At 37.2% G+C, this 22,376-nt stretch overlaps 1 protein-coding gene across 2 annotated transcripts in view; it reads left to right on the top strand.

Moving 5' to 3' along the window:
• The window catches only part of Fbxo42 (F-box protein 42), a 104,469-nt gene that overhangs the window by 78,799 nt on the left and 3,294 nt on the right, over nt 1-22,376 (top strand). For both annotated transcript variants that reach the window (XM_067146418.2, XM_067146419.2), the window contains 2 exons: nt 6,633-6,772; nt 6,853-7,013. In XM_067146418.2, the coding sequence (XP_067002519.1) occupies nt 6,633-6,772; nt 6,853-7,013 (301 nt within the window). The remainder of the gene's footprint in view (nt 1-6,632; nt 6,773-6,852; nt 7,014-22,376) is intronic.

Below are 22,376 nucleotides of genomic sequence, written 5' to 3'. Positions count from 1 at the left end.
GATCATGTTCACCTTTTGCATAATTGTTGTCCTCGTCCTCTTCAGTTTCAGAACCCGAGTCTTCCATAAGAACATCTAATACGGATTCATTGTCTAAATTACATACCCTTGAATTAAAGATGCTAAATATTTACAAGAATTACACAAACAAGCCTGCCTCTCAAACACACACTCTTCCTGTCCGCAAGCACGTACTTTCCCTCGCATTTAACAGCTTAGAGTAATGTTCACCTATTATTATCAGTTTCATCAGATGATAATGAACATACAATATGATTTCATGTGTAGATTCACAGGACAATGGAGCACTGAGAAGTTTTCCACGTATGTGAATGCAGCCGTCATGATCAAGTATCGGAATCAGGTTCCTTATGTTACGTGAACTCACTTTCTTATTCTTCCTTAACTCTGATATTTCCTTAGCATGCATAAGTGCTTGAGTTATCTTGATGCATTTTTTTTATAGGCTGTGTCAAGTTTTTTAACTGACAGGATCAAAGTTGTGTTCTGATGGCTCTTTGAAGCAGTTTGTTATGAGTAGTAAACGGTATTCAACTACACATTGTAGCTTGAGTAATCTTGAGGATTTTATATTGAAATCATCTTCATGAATGATGATTGCAAGTGGACCCCAACCATAAGACAAATTGTTTGGATGTGTATCCATTCATACTTTATCTGCAAGAAAACTAAGTATAACCGCTGCACAACAGCTTATAGGTAATTTACCCAAGGAACATGTTACGCCTGCTCTTCCATTTACAAAGGTGGGTCTGTATTATGGTGGTCCCTTTCTAACAAAAACTGGCAGTAAGCACGACAAGATTAAGTGTAAATCTTACATTACATTGTTCATTTGCGTAGCAACAAAAACTCTATCTGAAACTAGTGTCAGATGTCATCATCAGTGCTTTCTTAGAAGCCTTACACCATTTCGTATCCCATAGAGGGCATCCTTCAAACATTTATAGTGACAACGGCACAAATTTTGTTGGAGCTAATCGGGAAATTCAAAGATCATTAAGAATCATTACCAGAGGTAAGAATTAATGTACACTACATCTACGGGACTAATGTGGCATTTTGTTACCCCATCTGTGCCCCACTTTGGAGGATGTGGAAAGCCGCTATAGGATCCATCAAACACAATCTCAGAAGAGCAATGGGCTCTAACTAGCTCACCTTTGAAGAACTGACTACCCTACTAACTCAAATAAAAGCTTGCCTGAACTTGCGACCACTGATCAGAAACAATGATAACCTATCAGACTCTCCTTACCTCACACCTGCTTATTTTCTAAATCAGTAAGCCCATCACATCCTTACCTGAATTTGATTTCACCTCAACTCCCATTGGCAGACTTTCCTGATGACAACACATGCAGCAGCTGAATCAACATTTCTGGGAAATATTCTCATAAAGGATGACAACTTAACCCTGATTGGTTGGAGATATGGTGTCATTGAAGCAGTTTATCCTGGTGTCGACGTCGTAGTGCGTGTAGCAACTGTATGATGTACGTCTGGTGTACAGAAGAGACCCGTTCATAAACTGTGTATCTTTCCAGTTGAGAAGTGACATCATGCATTATCATAATTCAAGATAATATATACAAGAACCTCTACAACAATGTCATTTAGAAGGCACCTATCAATGGACTGTTATATGAATGAAGTCAGAAGCATTACTGTCTGATGTTTTATTATCAGTTATCATAATTATGTAATACCAATACTGTATATTATCATATATTTTGGTACCTGATTAGAAAGTTAGTAAGAGACATTGTGTTCACTTGAATTCATTGCAAGTAAATTTGTATACACAGTGGTTTGTTTTAAAGGCCAGATATCCTTTGGTGGTTATTATATTCAGAAATGTATGTATGTGTGTATGTATGTAATGTGGTTATGCTTATTTTACAAGCAGCATTCTGAACAAGCTTCTACAACCTGCTGAGAAACAATGCAAAATTCCCAATGATTCCCTGAGCCTCTGCAAAGATATGTTGCATTATCTTGACAAGAATTTTGATTTTAATGAATATGATCTTAAAAGGGTGTTTAAATTTAGTCTCCAGTCATCATCATTGCAGTATGATGACCTTAAATATGCTGCTGAGGTGTTTAAAAATAAGCATCATCTTAAATTTAGATTAAACGTATGAGGAATTTTGCACTCTGAAACATTTTCTTGCTCAGGAGGGCACATATTTAAAAGCAGAAACGAACGCCAGTAATCGATGGGTGGCACTACTTAAACTTGCAAAACTTGCAAAATCACAAGAAATTAAAAACATTTCAAAGTTGGTATCATTTGTATTTAGCATTCCAGGGTCCATTGCCCATGTTGAAAGGGTTTTCTCTTTGGTGAGTGCAAAATGGACAGGTTGCACAAATGGGTTTAGGGGTCCCTTGATCCAGACGGATGCCACATTCATTCACATTCAGACACTAAAATCTCTTTCTCTATGTTTCTCCATAGCTTTCTGAAGTTGATGTATTTTATTCATGCAGTTGTTTATTTACATTAATAATGTGATCTGAAGTGGTGGGCTGTGGCTTGTTACTGTGCAGCTAGAAGATACCAGACTAATTAAAATTATATGGGGCTCTGTATAGTGCAGAATGAGGGTAGAGCATTTACTGTCATGGAAACAAGCATACTTCATTGGACATGTGACATGCCACTCAGTGCTAATGTCACCAATAAAAGAATGTGCAGGTGGTATGGAATCACGTCAGGGGCAAGGAGAGCTGGCGATGATGGTAGAGATGCATACTTTGAGCTGACAGAACATTCCTTGTAGTGGAAGTGAATGGAAAACGTATGAAAGATGGGAGCTCCGCTATATTGACACCCACACAACAACCTGAAGAGAGTAAATATATTATCTATAATTGTCTCAAGTGGCAACAGACAGCAAAAACACTAATGTGGGACAAATAGTAAGGAAGAGGAAATTGTAATCATAAAACATTTTACCGAGGCCAGCATGTGCAAACAGTATTAAGCACTGCGACAAGAGTGTTTGGGCTATTATATAATTACGCTGGTTGGCAAAGAAAGCGAAACACTGCATATTTCAGTCAAAATTTAATGTTGTTAAAATGTTCATATTGTGACATTTCAACAATATGACTTTATTAGTCTATTTGATAAGTTTCAGCACAATAGGCCTAATTGTTATTGATCGTGATCATAACAACAGTGCACCAACACAAATTTGGAAATGTCAAAACCTGGAGCTCTGCACTGATGTATGGTAACCCACTTGTTTGCAACACAATTCCATTGCCTTAGTAACTGTATTAATGGGTATTACCACCTCTAGCCACAGCTACAGTGTGACTCGATCAGGCAATTTTGAATGTTCTCTTGTGGTATAAAGTACCATTCTGCCTGGAGCACAGTCCAAAATTGTGCCAGTGAGTCAGGGAAACAACTTCTAACATGTCTCCCAAGCATATCCCAGACGTGCGTTATTGGGTTTAGGTCGGGACTATAATCGGGCCACTCCGTGTGCTCAATCCTGACTTCATCCAGGTACTTGTGTACAGATGGCAATATGTAGGCAAGTGTTGTTTAACATTAGGATAAAGTTCTTGCCAATAACAGGTGGAAAAGGCACCACGTGATCCACTAAAATCTCCTCAGTGTATCGGTGGGCCGTCAGACCTCTATTCTTGACAAACACAAGCTCCGTGAGTGTATCAGTGGTAATCCCATTCCAGACCATGACAGACCCCCACTGAACAGTGCAGGGTGAATAACATTCCCTGGGCCCTTTTCCGACCTGTGCCCTCGAATAGAATCTGGATTCATTCGTAAACAGCACTGACCTCCACTACTCCACAGTCTAGATTTGATGGGCAGTGTGGCAAATTGCATCCTAGAGGTATGGTTCTCACGTATGAGCAGAGGTCCTGTGGCAGGCCTCTTGGACGGTAAATCCGCTTCCACAACCTCTTCCTTATTTCCTTTTACTGACGTTCGTGCCCCATACTTGCTGCAAACAATTTCTAGCCTCCACAGCTGATGTGTGTTTATCACGAAGATCTTGAATGATGAAAAGACGATCATTGCACTCAGTAGTGCTTCTCCTGTGACCCGAACTGTGCATCCAGGAGTAGATATTGACCTCTCTGTACATTTTACCAGTTCTGTACATGTTAGAACAAGATGCACCTGTAATGTCTGTCACATAGCTTGTGTACTGCGCTTATCGTTTACTAATGCCACAGCTCCTGTTGAGTTTTCAGGAGAAAGAGCCATTATGACCATTTAGAAGTGAGACTGTTACAGATAAGCCGTTACACTTAAAAAAAAAAAAAAAAAAAAGTTGTAATGCCAGAAAAGTGAAAGATAAAAGATTTATAAAAGACCAAACCAAGACAAACCCCATGGCACTACAGCCCTTGAAGGGCCGTGGCCTACTAAGCGACCGCTGCTCAGCCCGAAAGCCTGAAGATTGCGAGGTATCTTGTGGTCAGCATGACGAATCCTCTCGGCCGGTTTTCTTGGCTTTCTAGACCGGGGCCACTATCTCACCGTCAGATAGCTCCTCAATTCTGATCATGTAGGCTGAGTGGACCTCGAAACAGCCCTCAGGTCCAGGTAAAAATCCCTGACCTGGCCGGGAGTCGAACCCGAGGCCTCCGGGTAAGAGGCAGGCACGCTACCCCTACACCACGGGGCCGGCATTTATAAAAGGCAGTGGTATATAAACATATGTACTGTATATCGGACTTATCTTGTTCCTTTCTGTCTTTGTCTTTTATGTAGTTATTATGTTTGTACACTTGTTTATTCCCTTCTGATTTGATTTATGCTTCCACGGTCTAGGATACTGGAGTAGTCTGTTGGATTTATGCTGTGTAAAACAACTGGAGATCTTGATGCTCGTGACCTTGCTTTACTTCCTCAGAAGCAGACTTCACAACCTCGATCTCATTCTCTTCTGCTCTTTTGTTGGTGTTGTTGTAAATAATGAAGGATGTGATCCAGGAGTCATGACTAAGATGGTTTGGCCACATGATGAGGGGAGGAAGTGATTGTGTGAGAAGAAGACTGTTAGATATGCTTCCGCTCAGCAACAGAAGAAGAGGTACCTTTGTAGGCCCCATGGGAGATAGGACTGTGTCATCTTGAATCTCAAAGAACTGGAGTTGGAGGAGGGTGTACTATTCATTAGAAATTAATGGAGGAGATGGATATGCATCGTTGACCTTGCTTGTCAGTGGGACTAATCATTGTCCAACAGATCTGGCTGAAAATTTTACCTCAGTTTTAAAATACTACTATAAAAGAAGTGATGTGTGGGTTTTGACAAATTTTAATTACACTAAAAGAAAAATTTTTCACATATGCATAACTCAATTTTTACATTTTATAATGATCATGATGAGAAAAATCAATTGCTCCTGAACTACTGTATATATTGTAAACTTTGAGCATTAGTTTGTTATTATGTTGTATCTGAAACTATCCTAAGAATTTCACGTGGTTGAAAATTGTGTCATGAGGAGCATTGTGAATCTTGAAAAGTGCTGGGGAAAAAATTCTGAGAAAAAGAGACGGAAATGTAGACATTAACAATAGTCCAGTACATGTATCTAGTTGACTTAAAACTCCTCAGCACCATATGTTGGACCCTCTGCTGCCGTCTTCCTGGCCTCACAAGCAATTTTTGAGAGTTTTGGTTTGCTTTGGCTGTTTTGAACCCTTGTCTTCCAGACACTCGACTGTGTTCAAGTCTGCGTTTGTCCCTCATTACACAAATTTTCTGTCCTGAGCTGCTTTAACACCGCTAACATTAGCTTTTAGTTTCTCACTTGCCTCACAATCCATGTTGCATTCAGCAATTGCTGATTTTAAAGCAGTCTCCAGTTTTTTCTTTGGCACAAAACTTCCTGTGGGCACTTAGCCCATATTACACTCTGCAATGATTCATTGGGATTCTGTGTTTTACCTACTGTCCAGCGCTCTAAAACCTCATTCGAAGCAAGACTTTAGTACACAGGTATTACTTTGAATACTACCTGTGAAGATAGTATAGTCTTTATGTTGCTACTGTCATGTTTTGGTGAGTCTACGAAAAACAAAACAAAAGATATTTATGAGAATAGTGACAATGTGAGGCAACACCCACCTCATTTAAATGGCTGCTAAGGGCTTTAAACGGCTGATATTTAAATACAACAGAGCGCATAAATAAAGTACAAGATATGAACATAGCAAAAATGTAAAATCCAAATATGGAGTATTTTAATCATTTTCACCAAATTTGACCGATACATTGCCTGAAGAAGAAGGAGAAGAAGAAGAAGAAGAAGAAGAAGAATGAAGGATGTGGTTGCCAAGTGATACGGTCTCTGGCTTCTCACCAAAGTGGCCACAATGTGGGTCCTGGTCAATGCACATGGAATTTTTGAAATGAAAAGTTTCCAACTCTGTAATTCTTATTCCTTGTAAAACTATATGTGTATGTGTGTGCTCGCACGCGCGCGCGTGTGTGTGTGTACGTGTGTGTCCCCCTCCCCCCCTCCAAAGTTTAACTTTCCTGTTTGTTGAGCAGGCTAATGCCCTGAGTCAGAAGGTGGGTTTTCTAAAATAGGATTCATATTTGCAGGTGGATGTGGTGGTCCTAATATGGTGTTCAGTGACGTTTGGTTGTTATCAATGACTGAGCCAGTGTGGACATGGCAAAAGCTTCCTGTACGTAATCAGCAGTGGTCTCCAACTCACTTGTGGTGTCACCCAGCGTGCAAGGTAATTGTGTACTGTAACGCTCGGTATTATAGTGATAAAATATGTTTTATGTTGGTTTAATGATATGAAATCTATTTCAGATTGGGCAGCGTGTGGTGGTGTTTAGTCGTAACCCCATCTCTAATGCCCCTGCTCTCCCCTATAGCGCTCAGTGGAATACTCCATCCCAGCTGAGGATGAATGTTTCTAATGTGTGGATACCTCCTAGAGAAGAAGAGTTACAAATTGACAATTTAAGAAGGTATAAGAATTTATAAAATATTGTTACATAATTTCAGGTTGCATTTTGTCACTTCCAAGTTTAGAACCTCTCTCTAAGATCTGTCCTTTCCCTGTTGAAGGACTAGCTGTATATTATGAAAGATCATTGAGCCTTACGGATTTTTATTGGTGAACATTTTGGCTTTCCAGCTTGCCTTTCATCAGATTACATGTAGCATCCACAACCTATCTGCATTTGGAGTACAGTGATAGTTTTCAGGTTTTGAAAGCATTATGACACACACTCTTGGATGATTTGTTGGGACTGGAATAATATTCATACCATCTCTATATAAAGCACTATATTATTTTACTTATTCATAATCACTTTTTGTTCATGTTCTTGTACTTTTTAACATAACAAGGAACAATTTAATACAACTTGGATATGTTCAGTTGTAGTAAAAATCTTGTTAAGACGTTTCTGCTGGGGACAAGGAAAGAGAACATGGTAAACGATAAAATGTGCTATTGAGTACGCAAATAAACTCTATCCAACACTAGATATAAGTTTTTTCAACATGCTTGCAGTTTTTTGTCATGTATGTATGGATACAGTGAAAGCTGTATCTACCATTTCTGAAGATGAGAGGAGAGAGTATTTAAAGGCATGAAAAACATGATACTATAATCTATTAGCTTCATAGTCCGTATTGATAGTTAAAGCACACAAGTATGAAGAATGAGTTCTCCACCTAATCAATACTTTTACATAGTGTCCATATTATTTACATAAAAGGACAGTACTGGTTTCGACCTGTAAATAGGTCATCGTCAGCTGTTGAAGAACCTGCTTAATAGTAACTGTACAGCATAAATACTGCTAAAATTTAAATTAAACAAGAATGCTATTAAAATAAACTGAATGCCACTATTCTAAAAAATACTTAAGGTTAAGATATTGTACCAGGAAAGCCTAGGTCCTGGCCCATATCAATCGAAAGAAACGTTATTCCAGCATAAAATATCCGTCCGACGTACGAACAGCTAAGCAAAGGAATGTTCCAGCATGTGCCAGACTCCACGAGTGCACTAGGCGAAGTCAAGTGACGTCACCTGTCGCTCGAAGCTCACCTCCCCTAGAGATATTTCTCGAAAAGAATTTTTCTTTTCGCAAGCTTTTCAACGCCTTAACCCCTATGCACCCGTAAGCGGACTGGTACGCCAGGATGCAAGGTCGCATATTGGAGACATTTGTGACATCTGTTGGCATTTTCCGGAAACATTTCTAATTGAAATCTGTTCTTGGTGTCTCAAAGTGTCACCAGAGTGCTCTGGTATGCAACTTTGGCAAAGAGAATTGATTAAAATATTGATCGAGAAATCTGTATTCTGTTGTTGACAAGATGGCTGACTGAGAAGGAAGTTGCTTGCTCGCGCGAAATGCTCAGTAATTAGGCATAGATATCAAGGATAATTAAATAAAAAACCACCTATTCAATACTTTCCACGTTTAATGTGGTTATTATCTACATGATTTTATGTAGACTCATTTGGTCAGGTACATGTTTCACCCATTATTTTAGGCATCTTCAGCCTGTAAACAACCTTTAGGTCAAGGTTTGGGACCTTTTTAACTAATATAAACATACTAATATATACACTATATACAACATATACATTATATACAATATATACAAACATAAGTCAATACAGTAAAGTTTTTTGGTCCTAATCTATTTAATATGGAAAATGTCCAAAACTAAAATGGATCTCCTTTTCGGTGAAGAGGGTTGCAAATCGGGGTTTATGTGACCCCTATATCATATTAAGTACTTGACGTATCGTGTCTGGTGACAGGATGTGTCGTCAACAATAAGTGGAGATTTGAACTGATTGTAGGTTGGTCAAGATTGAAAATATAAATTTAAATTGAATGTGTTTTAACTTGGCAGTTCTGGTTAACTTAAAATGTTCAAAACTAAAAATAAAATGAAACGGATCTTCTTTTTTCTTCTTGAGAAGGGGTGATATTAAAACTGCAGCTTGTTTGACCCACGATTTTCATTTTCATATTCTTGACGTAACTAATATTTAAATGTGTTGTTGTGTACAAGTGGAGATTCAAAAGCCGATTGTTGTAGGTAGACTGGTCAATACGAAGTTATATCGTCGACAAAATTATAAAAGAAGTCGCACTGTATTTAGTATATCGCGTCGCGACTACAGTGTAATTCTAAAGACATTTGAGAATATAATATGAGTGAACTTATTGAAGTGCAAATACCAAATATTTAACGTTCACAGAGTATATCATTATGTGCGGACTTAGTTTACTTCATATGATATTGAACTTCTACAATGAACAGAAACTAATGTGTAGAATTACCAGAACTCATTTCTTTTCGAGTATTGAACTGTGTTTCTTTATTCACGTAGTGTTCATGCCATATTAGTATACGACTTACAGTAGTAAACTGGATGAATACTAACAACTTTTTCTGAGGTAATATGACGTTATAATAACCAGATAATTAGAAAATAATCCTTAGTGACTTAATGACCGTGTTCAAAGACTGTTACTATAGACAATGATTTGCCTTTTTCAAGTGTGAACTGTGTAATTATGGACATTTTCAGTAATGACTTTAAATAGTATTTCATACAGAAAAAACTGTGATCATTCATTTAACGTCTTAAAGTTCAATTACGCCATAAACTGTGTTCGACAGTAAATGACAGTGTCAATGATAACTACTCGCACTAAGTGAATTTTCCGTGTGCGAAAAATCACCTTAACGAGCTGCAATTCTACACAATCCAGTTCCAGCAATCATCACCTCGTGGAGGGACGTCAACATGGTGTGTTAATGGAACATTGCCGATCCTGATTCTCCACGGAACATTCCAGACGTCCGTCATTCAGCATTTGTTGCAACATTTCTTTCATTAAGTGAGTAGTAACAAACTGACTAAAATTTTCTCATTAATTTTGAACAGTGGAAACTTCAGTGCCGCGTGTGAATAAATATTTCAAAGTTCTCATAATTTCTCAGAAGTTCATCTTTTGTGATTAATTTAATTTTCATATCTCATAGAAGAACTTTAGGCTCTTCAAGTGTGCTATACATCAAGGTTTACAAACTGAAAAACTGAAAAACTTTCAGAAATTTAAATTCTCATGTCAATTTGCAATTACAAGTGTGTGCTCATATTTAGAAAGACTTCAGGTGGAAATCTAATACCTCGTATTCTCACATATGAAAGACTTTGGAATCAGTGATATTCATTTAATTTTCATGAACAGAATTCAGGAAGATTACGTTCAAACTTTTAATTTCAATGCCAGATTTGAGTCCAATAATCATATTGCAGGGTGAAGAATTAATAAATTGTTTTAAAAAAAAATTTATAACCATCTATTATTCGCTCTGCGAGTCTATCCTACTCTGTATCGGCTCCAAAACCAAGTTCCACTCCCTGAGGTCCTACTCATGCCCTTTACCCAAAAACTTTTCCTGGTACAATATATACATATAGTACAGTTTTGGGGGTTAGAGGGTTTCTTCCCTGGCCCCATGATTTGTACATATTTCAAAAATATCAAAAATAATTCGCCACATCCATATAAAATATCACGGGGAAATTCTCATAAATGACTGGAACCACATGTAAATATAATAATCAGACAATGTCCTCCCTTAGAAGTATGAAATTGAATCCAAAAGAAAGCTCTCCGTATCGTTAACGTAACATTAATATGTCAGATGAGCCTGCTCCCTCATGAAAAATGTAGCAAACACTTTCGGCAAAATATAAGAGAAATAAATTCCGAAGAATAAAAATATCACGCGCACACAATCCTCAATATTATAGTAACGTAATGTTCCTTAAAGGTTAGCCGATGGCTGATATTTAAACCAGATACTTGTCCGATGACATGACTTATTGAAACCCGCGTGGTCGATGAGGTTGACATACCGTCATCACACACCTTAAAATCACATAGTAGGATAAAATACAAATTCAACGTCGTATAACACAAGAAAATGACATAGTAAAGATACTAGAAATCTACTCAAACTACTGTTTAATCAATGATCCCTTCAAGAAGAAAGTTAACTACTTATTACTACTACATAGAACAGATAATACCCAGTATAAATGGAATGTTGACTTGACTTGGATGTCTTGATGACCCTGGTCTCCTTCTAGGCTGGATTCATGGCATTAGGTCGCTGTCGGTATTGGTCCTGTCTTTTAGTACTGCATCCTGATGTGGGCGATGTCTCCGGGGCACACGAATTTCTTACTGTAGGTCTTCATTGCCTTGGCCGGTATCGAACCGGTACTGCTTGATGTGCACTGAAATTTTCACAAAAATATTAGTACAGATTCCTCACTTGTGGTTTCACAATTGACTTGTAATGATACGTACTTTCTTCCTAGACACTATTGACATCTGTTATGACTGTAGATGGTCTGTTAAACTGTCAAGAACCGGGCGAGTTGGCCGTGCGCGTAGAGGCGCGCGGCTGTGAGCTTGCATCCGGGAGATAGTAGGTTCGAATCCCACTATCGGCAGCCCTGAAAATGGTTTTCCGTGGTTTCCCATTTTCACACCAGGCAAATGCTGGGGCTGTACCTTAATTAAGGCCACGGCCGCTTCCTTCCAACTCCTAGGCCTTTCCTATCCCATCGTCGCCATAAGACCTATCTGTGTCGGTGCGACGTAAAGCCCCCTAGCAAAAAAAAAAAAAAAACTGTCAAGAAATGACACTGTTCTCCTCGTGGTGCAAGTAACAGCTGTCCAGGTCTACAAAAGACCTCCCTGCGTAGTGAGCTTCCGAGCAACACGCGTAGCCAGCAGATAAGCAAGTGAGAATAATGTAGTTCGGTTTGCCACCTATATTCTGAGCTCTGACGTCATACCTCGTGACTTGATTGACGTCTTGAATTTCTCGACGTTGTAATTAACATGTCCCCTAATTTCTTGTTAATTAATTAGTTGATTAATTCCACAATTAATTTAATTTCCGAATATTATTATTTATGCCTTCCGGAAATGTGATATCACAGCTTTTACGCACACTTGTTGGAGAATGTTTATTAAGACGTCGAATCTGAAGTTGTGATATTACGAAAGATTTTGAATGTAATACTTCTCATGGATGAAGAGTTCAGCAGTATTAAAATTTTTCCCATCTTCTCTTGTGGCGATAACATTGTATTTCACCCTTCAACAGATAATACAAAAAGAAAAAGAAGAAAGTCATCCCTTTGGGTTCCGCTGCCGACACTCTGTGCGGAACACATGGCGTATAGTCCAGTCACATAAAATTCACGGCCAATTACAATAGACCTAAAATGTCACAATATCTTAACCTTAAGTATTTTTTAGAATAGTGGCATTCAGTTTATTTTAATGGCATTCTTGTTTAATTTAAATTTTAGTAGTATTTATTCTGTACAGTCGCTATTAAGCAGATTCTTCAACAGCTGAAGATGACCTATTTATCGGTCAAAACCGGTACTGTCCTTTTATGTAAATAATATTGACACTATGTAAAATAAAGTATTGATTAGGTGGAGAACTCATCCTTCATACTTGTGTGAAAAAACATGAGACAACAAATATAACTGTTCTTTGAAGCGTTATATTTTGGACTAATATATTGTTAAAAATGGTTTTCTAGTCTCATTCTTTGACCATGAATTATTTTGTGGTTACACTCGCCCATGTGTGAAAGAATGACATTGGCAGTCATCTTGAACGTGACAACACTTTAGCAATATCCGGACCATTTTGAGTTGAAGGTGCGAGTTTCAACATTCACGCCACTTCTGTGTATCCAAATATGAGGCTGCCTGTCCACTTTCTGAAGGATTTAAATCTTGTCTTCAATAGTAAGCAACTCCATGACTTTTTTCACATCCATAACTAGGCTACCTCAAGACAAATATGCACCATGGCTGTCAACCTCTCATGATTATGTCCCTAATCCGTAGGCGGGTTATCAAACATCAAATACCAGGTGTATGCATAAGTCTTTTCCAGTTTCACTAAGAGATGGTGCCAGCCAACAGTACGTAGCGTATGAATTTGACACATACATCAGTTTGTTTGTCTGACATTAACCTTTACAAAAGAAATTAAATATGTTCTCCTATTCAATACATACACATTTCCATCTTTAGAAGGACTAATAATAGTCAAACATGTTTCAATTTGTTTGAGCCATCTTCATTGAAAAAAGCTAAATATGTGTTAGAAACATAATGAAGGAAAGAATGAAAAACAAGAGACATGACAGAAATAAGAAACAATTCAATATATACACATTTCCATCATTAGATGGAGCAATAATCAACTCGTTTGAGACATCTTCAGTGAAAAAAGTTAACGTTTTTACGTAATTAAAGCTAAAAAAAAGTGTTAAACCCAATGAAGAAAAGAATGAAAACAAATGAGATGTGATGGAAACGAAGAATAAGTGATCATGGTGAGGTTGTTGACCTCTTAGTCTAAAAATATGCAGTGTTATAATAAAAACAGGATGAAATCATTGTGTTAAAAAATTCAGAATGACAGTCTGTCTCTGCAGAGTCACCCCCTTAAATAGTTAAAGAGGGGAGTGAAAAACTCGAGAATCCAAATTTGAGAGGAAACAAGTGCCAGGCGAAATGCATGTGACACAATGGAAAACTGCCAATGAAGTTCAAATTTTAGAATAGTAGCACTCTCGAAAAGGCCTGATCTTCTCAATTTTAGCGATCCCGCTCTCAATGATTGTTTCCAATGTTGGCTAGGTGTGTTTGCTTTATCTTTAAATAGTCAGAAAGGCAGCGAAAAAATTGAGAAGCTATGTTAGAGAAGATAACAGTTGCCTGGTGAACTGTATGTGGCACATAGTGGAAACCGTCAATGAAGTTCAAATCTTTAATGGAAAAAATGAGGTTGTATGAGAAACTTGGGTGGATTAGTAAAAAATAAGTGTGAAGAAACTATTAAACTTATTAAGTACTTGTACTCTCCAAACAGCCTGACCTTCACAAAGTTAATGGTCCCGTTCTTTCAGTCGTGTCTATTGTTGGCTCAGCTATGTTTGTGAGGATGGGAGCAGTGAAGGGGGAAGGGGAGAAGGGGTGCAGGGCTGAGGGGGGAGTGGTGGTGAGTTGTAGAGATGGAGGTGGGGTTTGTTTTTATTATAGATGTTCTGACAAATAAATGGAATGAATATTTCAAGTAGAATGCTCTTTTTTTCCCCTGTTGATTTCATTTAAATTATGAGAGGGGTTCATAAATTGATTTATATCGATCTGGATGCTCTCGTGAATGTTGAGCAAGGTGCCTTTTTGCTCATAATGCAATATCTTAAGATCATTATCTATTGATGTGTATTCGTGACTGGAGTCTTTACGATGCTCACTCATAGCTGAAAAATGATTATATTTGATAGTGTTGCGATGTTCGGCGTACCTTATGACAAAATTGCGGCCTGTTTGACTAACAAAGCTGGAAGTACAGGATTGGCATTCTAATTTGTAAACTCCGGAATTCAAATATCTATTATTATTGTTATTATTTGTTATTATTGTTATTGTTGACAGTGTGCGGATAGAAAATGTGTCTGAAGTTGGTGTGGGAGGTTCTAAACGCTATTTTAATGTTACATTTTTTAAAGATATTAGAAATTTGGTAAATGCTACTATTATTGAAAGTGAAAGTGGAAAACTTCTCTTTAAAAGTGCAATCTTTTTCTAGGATAGTCTTGGGTCTGCTCTTATATCTATTGATGATTCTGTTGATGAAGGTTCTACTGAAACCGTTCTATACTGCAATATTGTAAATCGTATTAGTTTATTTTTTATAACTTTTGTGAGATAAAGGAATAGTTAATTCTCTGATTACCATGCTATTGTAAGCTTCTTTCTTATGTATGTCTGGGTGCAGAGAAGTTTGCCGGATGGTACCGATAGTGGTGGGTTTCCTATATATATTAAAGGATAAAGTGTTGCTGCAGTTGCGCATAATGATTAAGTCCAGGTAATTAAGGGCATTATTGTTTTCTGTCTCTATGGTGAATTTTATATGTAGTTGAGAAGTTCAAGTACTGTATTGCTGTTAGTGACACGGGAGTCTAAAATAACAAACGTGTTGTTTACATGGTCTACCCTTCCAGCCTATGATATTGGGCGTCGGCTATAATCCCAGGGTCGTACACGGGTGATCCCCGGTGATATTTCAAAATAAAATAACGTAATCTTAAATTAACAAGCAGAAAGGATAAAAGAGAAAATAATAAAAATATTATGAATGGAAACCTTTTTGTAAAACAAATTTATTTAAAATCTTTGGCTAAACAATAACGAAAAATAAAAATGACAATACTATCAAAATAAAAATTGTTACTCAACTCTCACTAAGTCAACTGAAACCCATAATTATTCATCAGTGTTACAACATCGGTTACAGCTTCGGAATATCGTCTTCAATAAGCACCAAATGCTTCATTTATTAAATTAAATAAGCTGGCCTGTTTCAATTTAATTCATTTTCACACATTAAATCACTGACAAAAACAATACTCTTTCTTAATCTCAACTCCTTAAAAATACGTATTGAGTGGTTGACACTTCATTACATATTTTAATGGATCCATATTTAGGGCTTCATTATAACAAAATTTTACTGACTTAACTTATTAATTAATCATTCCATTTTAATTACCTCTTATTGGGTTTCATTTATTAAATTACTGAACATTATTTCCAAAAAAAAAAAAAACTAAGTTGACCTTTACAAGTTAATTTAAGTTACATTCTTTTTAAAAAAACATCAAAATTGAATTATCAAATTGTCGAATTTCCAAATATCAAATTATTAAATTGTCGAATTTAATTCATCGATTTATTACTTCATCATCTTTCATGACGTTCTACATCTCCTCTACGATAACTATCACAAAATAAACGCGGACTGACGAGTACATCCAATCTAATTACAACATGAGAAAATCTGATATAAAAGAAAATATTTCTTTAACTTCACACATACATTTAACCAGCTGACTCAATACTAAGTTCCACCAATATGGAAATTACACATTAATACTAATTACTGAATAAAAAGAAAAGAATCCAGCCTCTATTGAGCTTGTAACAAAATATTCCTTGCAATCTACATTCAGGAATACACAATATCTTGCCTTCAATTATAACGTCCACTGATTCAAACCTCACCAGGATTCACAAAAATATTCCTCGAGAATACTCAATCTCTTGCATTCAAATATCAACTTCGTCAAATTTCATTCCACGTTATGGCTGGTTCTCTTCCTCTCACTAGCGTTCTGAATGTTAAAGAACCATATCTCAGACAAGGCATAAAAATAAACTCAATAACGAAATATTGAAAAACATGAACTAACTCAGCACATATCGTTAACCTGACAAAAAAAAAAAAATCAAATCACTTATCCATGAACACTGAATTGAAATATAAACTGTAATATTCAATGATGGTCACTGGTTCACATCCGTAGCACAACATTGGTGAATCTCTCTCGAAGAACGAACATAAACCTTGTTACGGTCTTTGTACTTGATAGTGTCTTTGCTTACTATCAACTTGCTAGAAATAGCGTTGTAATTGAGATTTGCTTTTAAGAAAGTGCCCTTGATCAGGACACTAGACAACAAGATATCAAAGTACCCAGAACTGACAGTACACAACCGCGCAGAGTGCCGAGAAGCGTGCAACATGAGAATATAACAGTTCAATACATCGTGTCCACATTACCGTAAACAGTGCAATTTAGAGCTCCACACATGTGCATAAACAAGTTAAAGGGCCGCTACCCAAGAGAATTGCCGTAGTAGGTACCAGTGAAAACAAAAGTAATAGGGGAAAGGAACTCGTGAAAGAGAATTTTGGAAAACAAGTTTGAAAATAACAAATATATTATACCAATCTCAAAGGGGTAACAAATTATATTTACATCAGAACAAATAGTATGAACCAGCATATGGCGTAATAAAAGCGTTAAGTTCGATTTTAAGACACGTAGGTGATACAAATTTTAATTACATCGTCATAATCGAATTCCTAAGCACCAATCACTACAATCTTTGGACATATGTTCCGACACTGCAATTAGGGGAAAAAGAAAAAGAATGGGGGGGAAACCCATAGATTCTGAAATCAGTTTCTTTGCATTATATTACACAATACGCTAGAAGGGAGGTACATCAAATAAAGTTTCAGGCTCGTGCCAGTAGAATACAAAGTTGCAAGATAAGCTCACAAATTGATACAATATTTACAATATGACATTGTAATGTAACCTCATGCCAAACAATTCAAGAGATTCAGAATTGAAATAAACCAATCTCCAGTTTCAGGGACTGATCCTTTTGGTAGATTAGAAAGAAAAAAAAAGGAATTCTAACAAATGATCCCAGAAGGGATTAAAACACACACGCATGCGCAGAAGCGATAATAAAATAGAAGCTAACCGATGAACATACAAATTAAATTAGCAGACCACATCTTTTGAGCAAGCGCCATTTTTACGCAAAATTAACAGATAGATGGGATAAGGAAAGAAATAAAGATAGATAGAAGATAAAGGATAGAATAAGGAAATAAGAAATGGAGGAATGGGATAAGATAAGGATCAAGCCGCCAAGTCCCCAGCACTAACAGACGCGATGCAAAAGTTCATCTCAAAAGTAAGGAATGTTTATGGACTAGAATATTAGATCAGCTGTCCAGTACACCATTTACACCACATTTTAGGAATATGAATGTCCAAAAGGCAGAACATTTGCGCTGCATGAATACTCAGATGTATCCTGAAGGGAGCAAAGTTCAATTTTCGTTACTACGGCGATGCCCAAGTATAGGAAGGTAGGGCACGTTAAATGATAGAAAGAAACAGTGTCTGCTCACCCTTGACAGAAGTCCAGTACGAAGTTTACAAGTAAAATGGACACGGTCCAGCCGTGTGGAGAGTTCCAGCTCCCACTGTCTTCAACAAGGTTATACGACAACTGACCTGCCGAATGAACGACACAAGGCCATATATATATATGCCAGCGGGGTAGATCGAGAACATACTATAGGCGTGACGTCAGAGTGGATGCGCCATACAGGCAAGCAGTGACAGCAGTAATACAAGCAGCCGGGAAGCAGACAGTTCGTAACCGCAGACGGAGAAAAGAGCACCAATTCGAAGGGGAGAATTTTTTATTTTGTAAGGTAAGCACAAACAGCTCGCAACAACCTGCAATTTGCTATTACTACTAACATGCCCCATGAACAACTAAAAATGTACTAAATGCCATCTAATCTTGTAATAAATATTACATCAACACACGCTGATATTATTTTAGAAGATTACATAACATTGAATGTGAAACCAGTAATCAATTACATCTGTGTTTACCAAGAAAACTGGAAACGTCATGTTCAAAGGATGGAATCTGGAAGTTTCTACGCTATCAACCAAGAGGACATCCAATGAAACGATGGAAAGAAAATGCAAGACCGTAACGGGCCACATGGCCCAATAATTGGAAGGATGATGATGATTTAACCTCTCCTGCCCAAATGCCAACCTCATCTTCCCGAGATGAACAAACCTGTTCCCACAGTCAAGGCCCTATCGACTGAGTCACGGCGGTATAACCGTTCCATCAATTACGGAGGAAATGCTGTAATTTCAGCTAGTCCATTAGCTGAGAGGTGGCAGCCCCACCAATGGTCTTACTTCCTTCAGGCTAGTAACCTGTCGGAAGGACATTTGATTGATTTCAAGTCTTGCAAAAAGAAAAATGCAGGACCGTAACAGGACACATGGCCCAATACTTGGAAGGAAGATGATGATGATGATGACATAACACATGCTTAAGAATAGATTCTGAAGATCAATATAATACTATGACATGAATATTATGTATACAAATGCAAAACTCCCAAGGCATTAGTACCACAAAATTAACTATTAAAATCTAGCTTACCCTTGCTACATATTTAAATCAAACAAACCTTAAACATTACATGCAAGAAGTTATTGTGTACAAATTTACACAATTAGCTGATGAAGCTGAATAAAATCAGATGTACTCATCCCTGTCTGGTCCGCTCCATGGTTCAGCAATGCACTATCTCAGCCATCGGGTCAGCCCATTGATGCGGTGCTCACTCCATCATGATGGAAATACTACCATCCTTAGGGGTCTTCTCCACAAGTCTCCCCTTGAAGATCATATTCCCGACACAATTTTACGTACAACACAATTGGTACAATCCCCAGATTCACTGAGCATAAAACATACAAATCAATTATATTACAAATTACACACACACAATAAATAAATTCTTCATACAAACACTCCATCCACGTTACAGTTTGCTAAATACCCTATTCCCACTGGAATCCATTGCTCAGTGTTAATTCAAGCTTCATCGTGCCCGGCAGCTTCGTCATTAACTAAGTTTAATACTGCTTGAAGAACAAGTCTCTCAGCACTTTACACTTTGTAATTTAATCTGTAACGATTTAATATTATTAACTTCCTTATGGGAAAAATCCCTGCGGATTAAGTCCAGGATCAGAAAAAGTTATTGTTCCTTTACATCAAGAAATGCTCAGACTATACGTTTTCCGGCGATGTTCACAACACCTGTCCGACACATTCAGTCCTGAAGCTAAGAGTTGAGTGCCTCTCTTCAGCGCTTGGCTTCATCCAGTGCACGTGCCTTAGGGATTCCCCGACACAATCTCATCACATCCGGTCTCTGGTAACCACGTATCTGATCACAGACGTTTGCCAGGATATCTTAATTACATTTTATGAATGTATGAAAGTCTTATTTGCCTTTAATAATCACTTCTTGATTTAGACTTATTTCACAGTGCTTTCACATTGGTATTTCTGCTGCTATATCAGCTCCTTTTACCGCGTGCTATCTCGTGATTCGTTGATTCGAAAGTCTTGCCAACCTATCTCTATCTCATACCAATCTCACATTTCTCTTCAGAGTGGAGAATTCCATGACCCTATTTCTGATGCAATTTCCGCTGCTTCTTACACGTGTGCCGTTGAAGATATAACTTAGCACGCCGGATTGCTACACATATCCTGCTTCAAATATGAACTCTACCTTATTTAATATTAGTTTTGACATATTACATTTATATGCCAATGACATGAACCATTTGGGTTCAATAGCGAGTCCAGTGTTGAATGCCGTTAATCTTACCAGTGATGTGAGAATGTTCTAAATGATCGATTTAAATATACGCAAGGGTCCCTGAAGCTGGTGACCTCATGGGAAGACCTGTCTGTTGGTAAATGACATTATTGAGAGTGAAGAAACTGTTATTATTCAATGTAAATTTCAGAATCTGAATAAAATCATCTATTTTACCTATACTTAATTTGCTGAATTTGGAAAGATTGTTCTTAATCAATTGTACGGTGTTGTTAACGAGCACATTATCATACAGGTTAGTAATATCAAACGAATGAAGAGTGTGGTTGATAATGGGTCTTATGAGGCTGTCGGCTTTATGGATCTTGGGTAGCGCTTTTGCTGTGGGAAGCTTCGGATTCATAATAATCATTTTGAATTTTTCAAGGCCATTAAACAAAAAGGAAACATTCTTAATAATGATTTTTAGGTCTCTTTGTATTTTATTTGTTGGAATTTTTTTAGAGGTTATGAAGTTGTTTTTTTTTTTGTAAAAAAAAAAGTTTGTGCTTTATTGATATAGTCAATTTTGTCCATGATTACGGTAGTGTTCCCTTTGTCAGCTTTTGTTATTATTAAGTCATTGTGTTTGAATTTTTTCTTTAGTTTGTGGGCTTTAGCTATGTTTTCACTGTTGGGTTTTAATGGTTTGTTGTTGATTAAGGATATAAGATAGTTTACGTTTGACTTCATATCGGACCTCTTCTTGTATGTTTATGAACTTATTAATGGCTAATTCTGATTCAGTTATGGTAGAAATTAAATTATCACAGTGAGAAAGATTACCCCAATTATGTTTAGGTCCCTTGCTCAGCCCTTCGAGATCATCGGCATCGAGAATGATTTTTACTTATGTTTTCTACAGCTTGGTGTTTTGTATTCGATGGCATTGGAAAGGTATTCTCTACTACAAAATCCTTCAGTAAGATATTGTTCTCAGCTGGACTCTTTTCTGAAAGAAGCAATTGAAGAGAAATGGACAGATTTAACAAACAGTGAAGTGGTGTTCCATCATGACAACGTGCCACACACGTCTATTGCGACTTGCGCAGATGTACCTTAATTAAGGCCATGGCCGCTTCCTTCTCACTCCTAGCCCTTTCCTATCCCGTCGTCTCCATAAGACCTATCTCTGTCAGTGCGACGTAAAGCAATTAGCAAAAAAAAAAAAAGCAACACCCTTCTATCGGAGATGAGTGACTGCAGAAGACGCAAAGCACATCACAACAAACAATGGTCAATGTAATGTTATTGTTGATCAATTTTATGAGCTTTCTATATTGTAGGCCTTCACACTTAGTTTTCTTCCGACTCTGTCATAATAGGGCATCTAATGTAAAGTGAGTCCTCCTTCCTTTCGTGACGCCCTTTAGCCTCATTATTCAAGCTATTCTTTACAATTTTTTCAGTTTTTTATAATCATCTTCACAAACTTACTTGTCGATATAGGCTGATGACCATGCGTTTTTACACCTTATGACAATCATGACAAAATTCATCACCAATTAACACGATTTAACAGTATTTCTATGTTAGTAATGCTCGGCATTGATGTGGACTAAGCAACAAAAGTTTAAATTCATTTAAATTCATGAATTCGTCTTAAAACAAAAATCACCACCACCACCACCACCACCACCGATCTTATCATAGTCAGAACTGTAAAACTGAAAAGATATAAATGATTGGAAATTGTATTTTGTATAACTTTTGTTATGTAGTACTTTTTGATAGGACCAATAACATAAGTAATTAAAAATTACATTTTAAGCACCTCCCCATAAACTACCATTTCAACCAGGGTGAATAAAATTATTTATAGCCTAGACTGTAGTTCCTTATTCCCCGACTTTACATACCAATTTTCATCAAATTCTGTTCACCCATTTATTGTGGCTCGGCATTGATATGGACTTAGCAAGAAAAATGAACTTTATTCTGGTTCCGTATTTACCTTAAATATCTAAGATAAAATTCTAAAAGAATTTAATTGTATAAAGTCCACCTGTAAATACGCATTTGCCATTTTATAAATGTTCTGTCTAGAAAGCTACATAGGACGTGTTTCTACCTAGCCTAGAAGTCATCATCAGTTAAAAATAACATAAAGAAGAAAGACATAAACAAAAAACTGTGATACAT

Source organism: Anabrus simplex, chromosome 4 (assembly GCF_040414725.1).
Source record: "Anabrus simplex isolate iqAnaSimp1 chromosome 4, ASM4041472v1, whole genome shotgun sequence".
In the NCBI taxonomy this organism is placed as follows: domain Eukaryota; kingdom Metazoa; phylum Arthropoda; class Insecta; order Orthoptera; family Tettigoniidae; genus Anabrus; species Anabrus simplex.
Note: the sequence above shows the minus strand (reverse complement) of the source record. Positions and strands in the feature narration are given on the sequence as shown.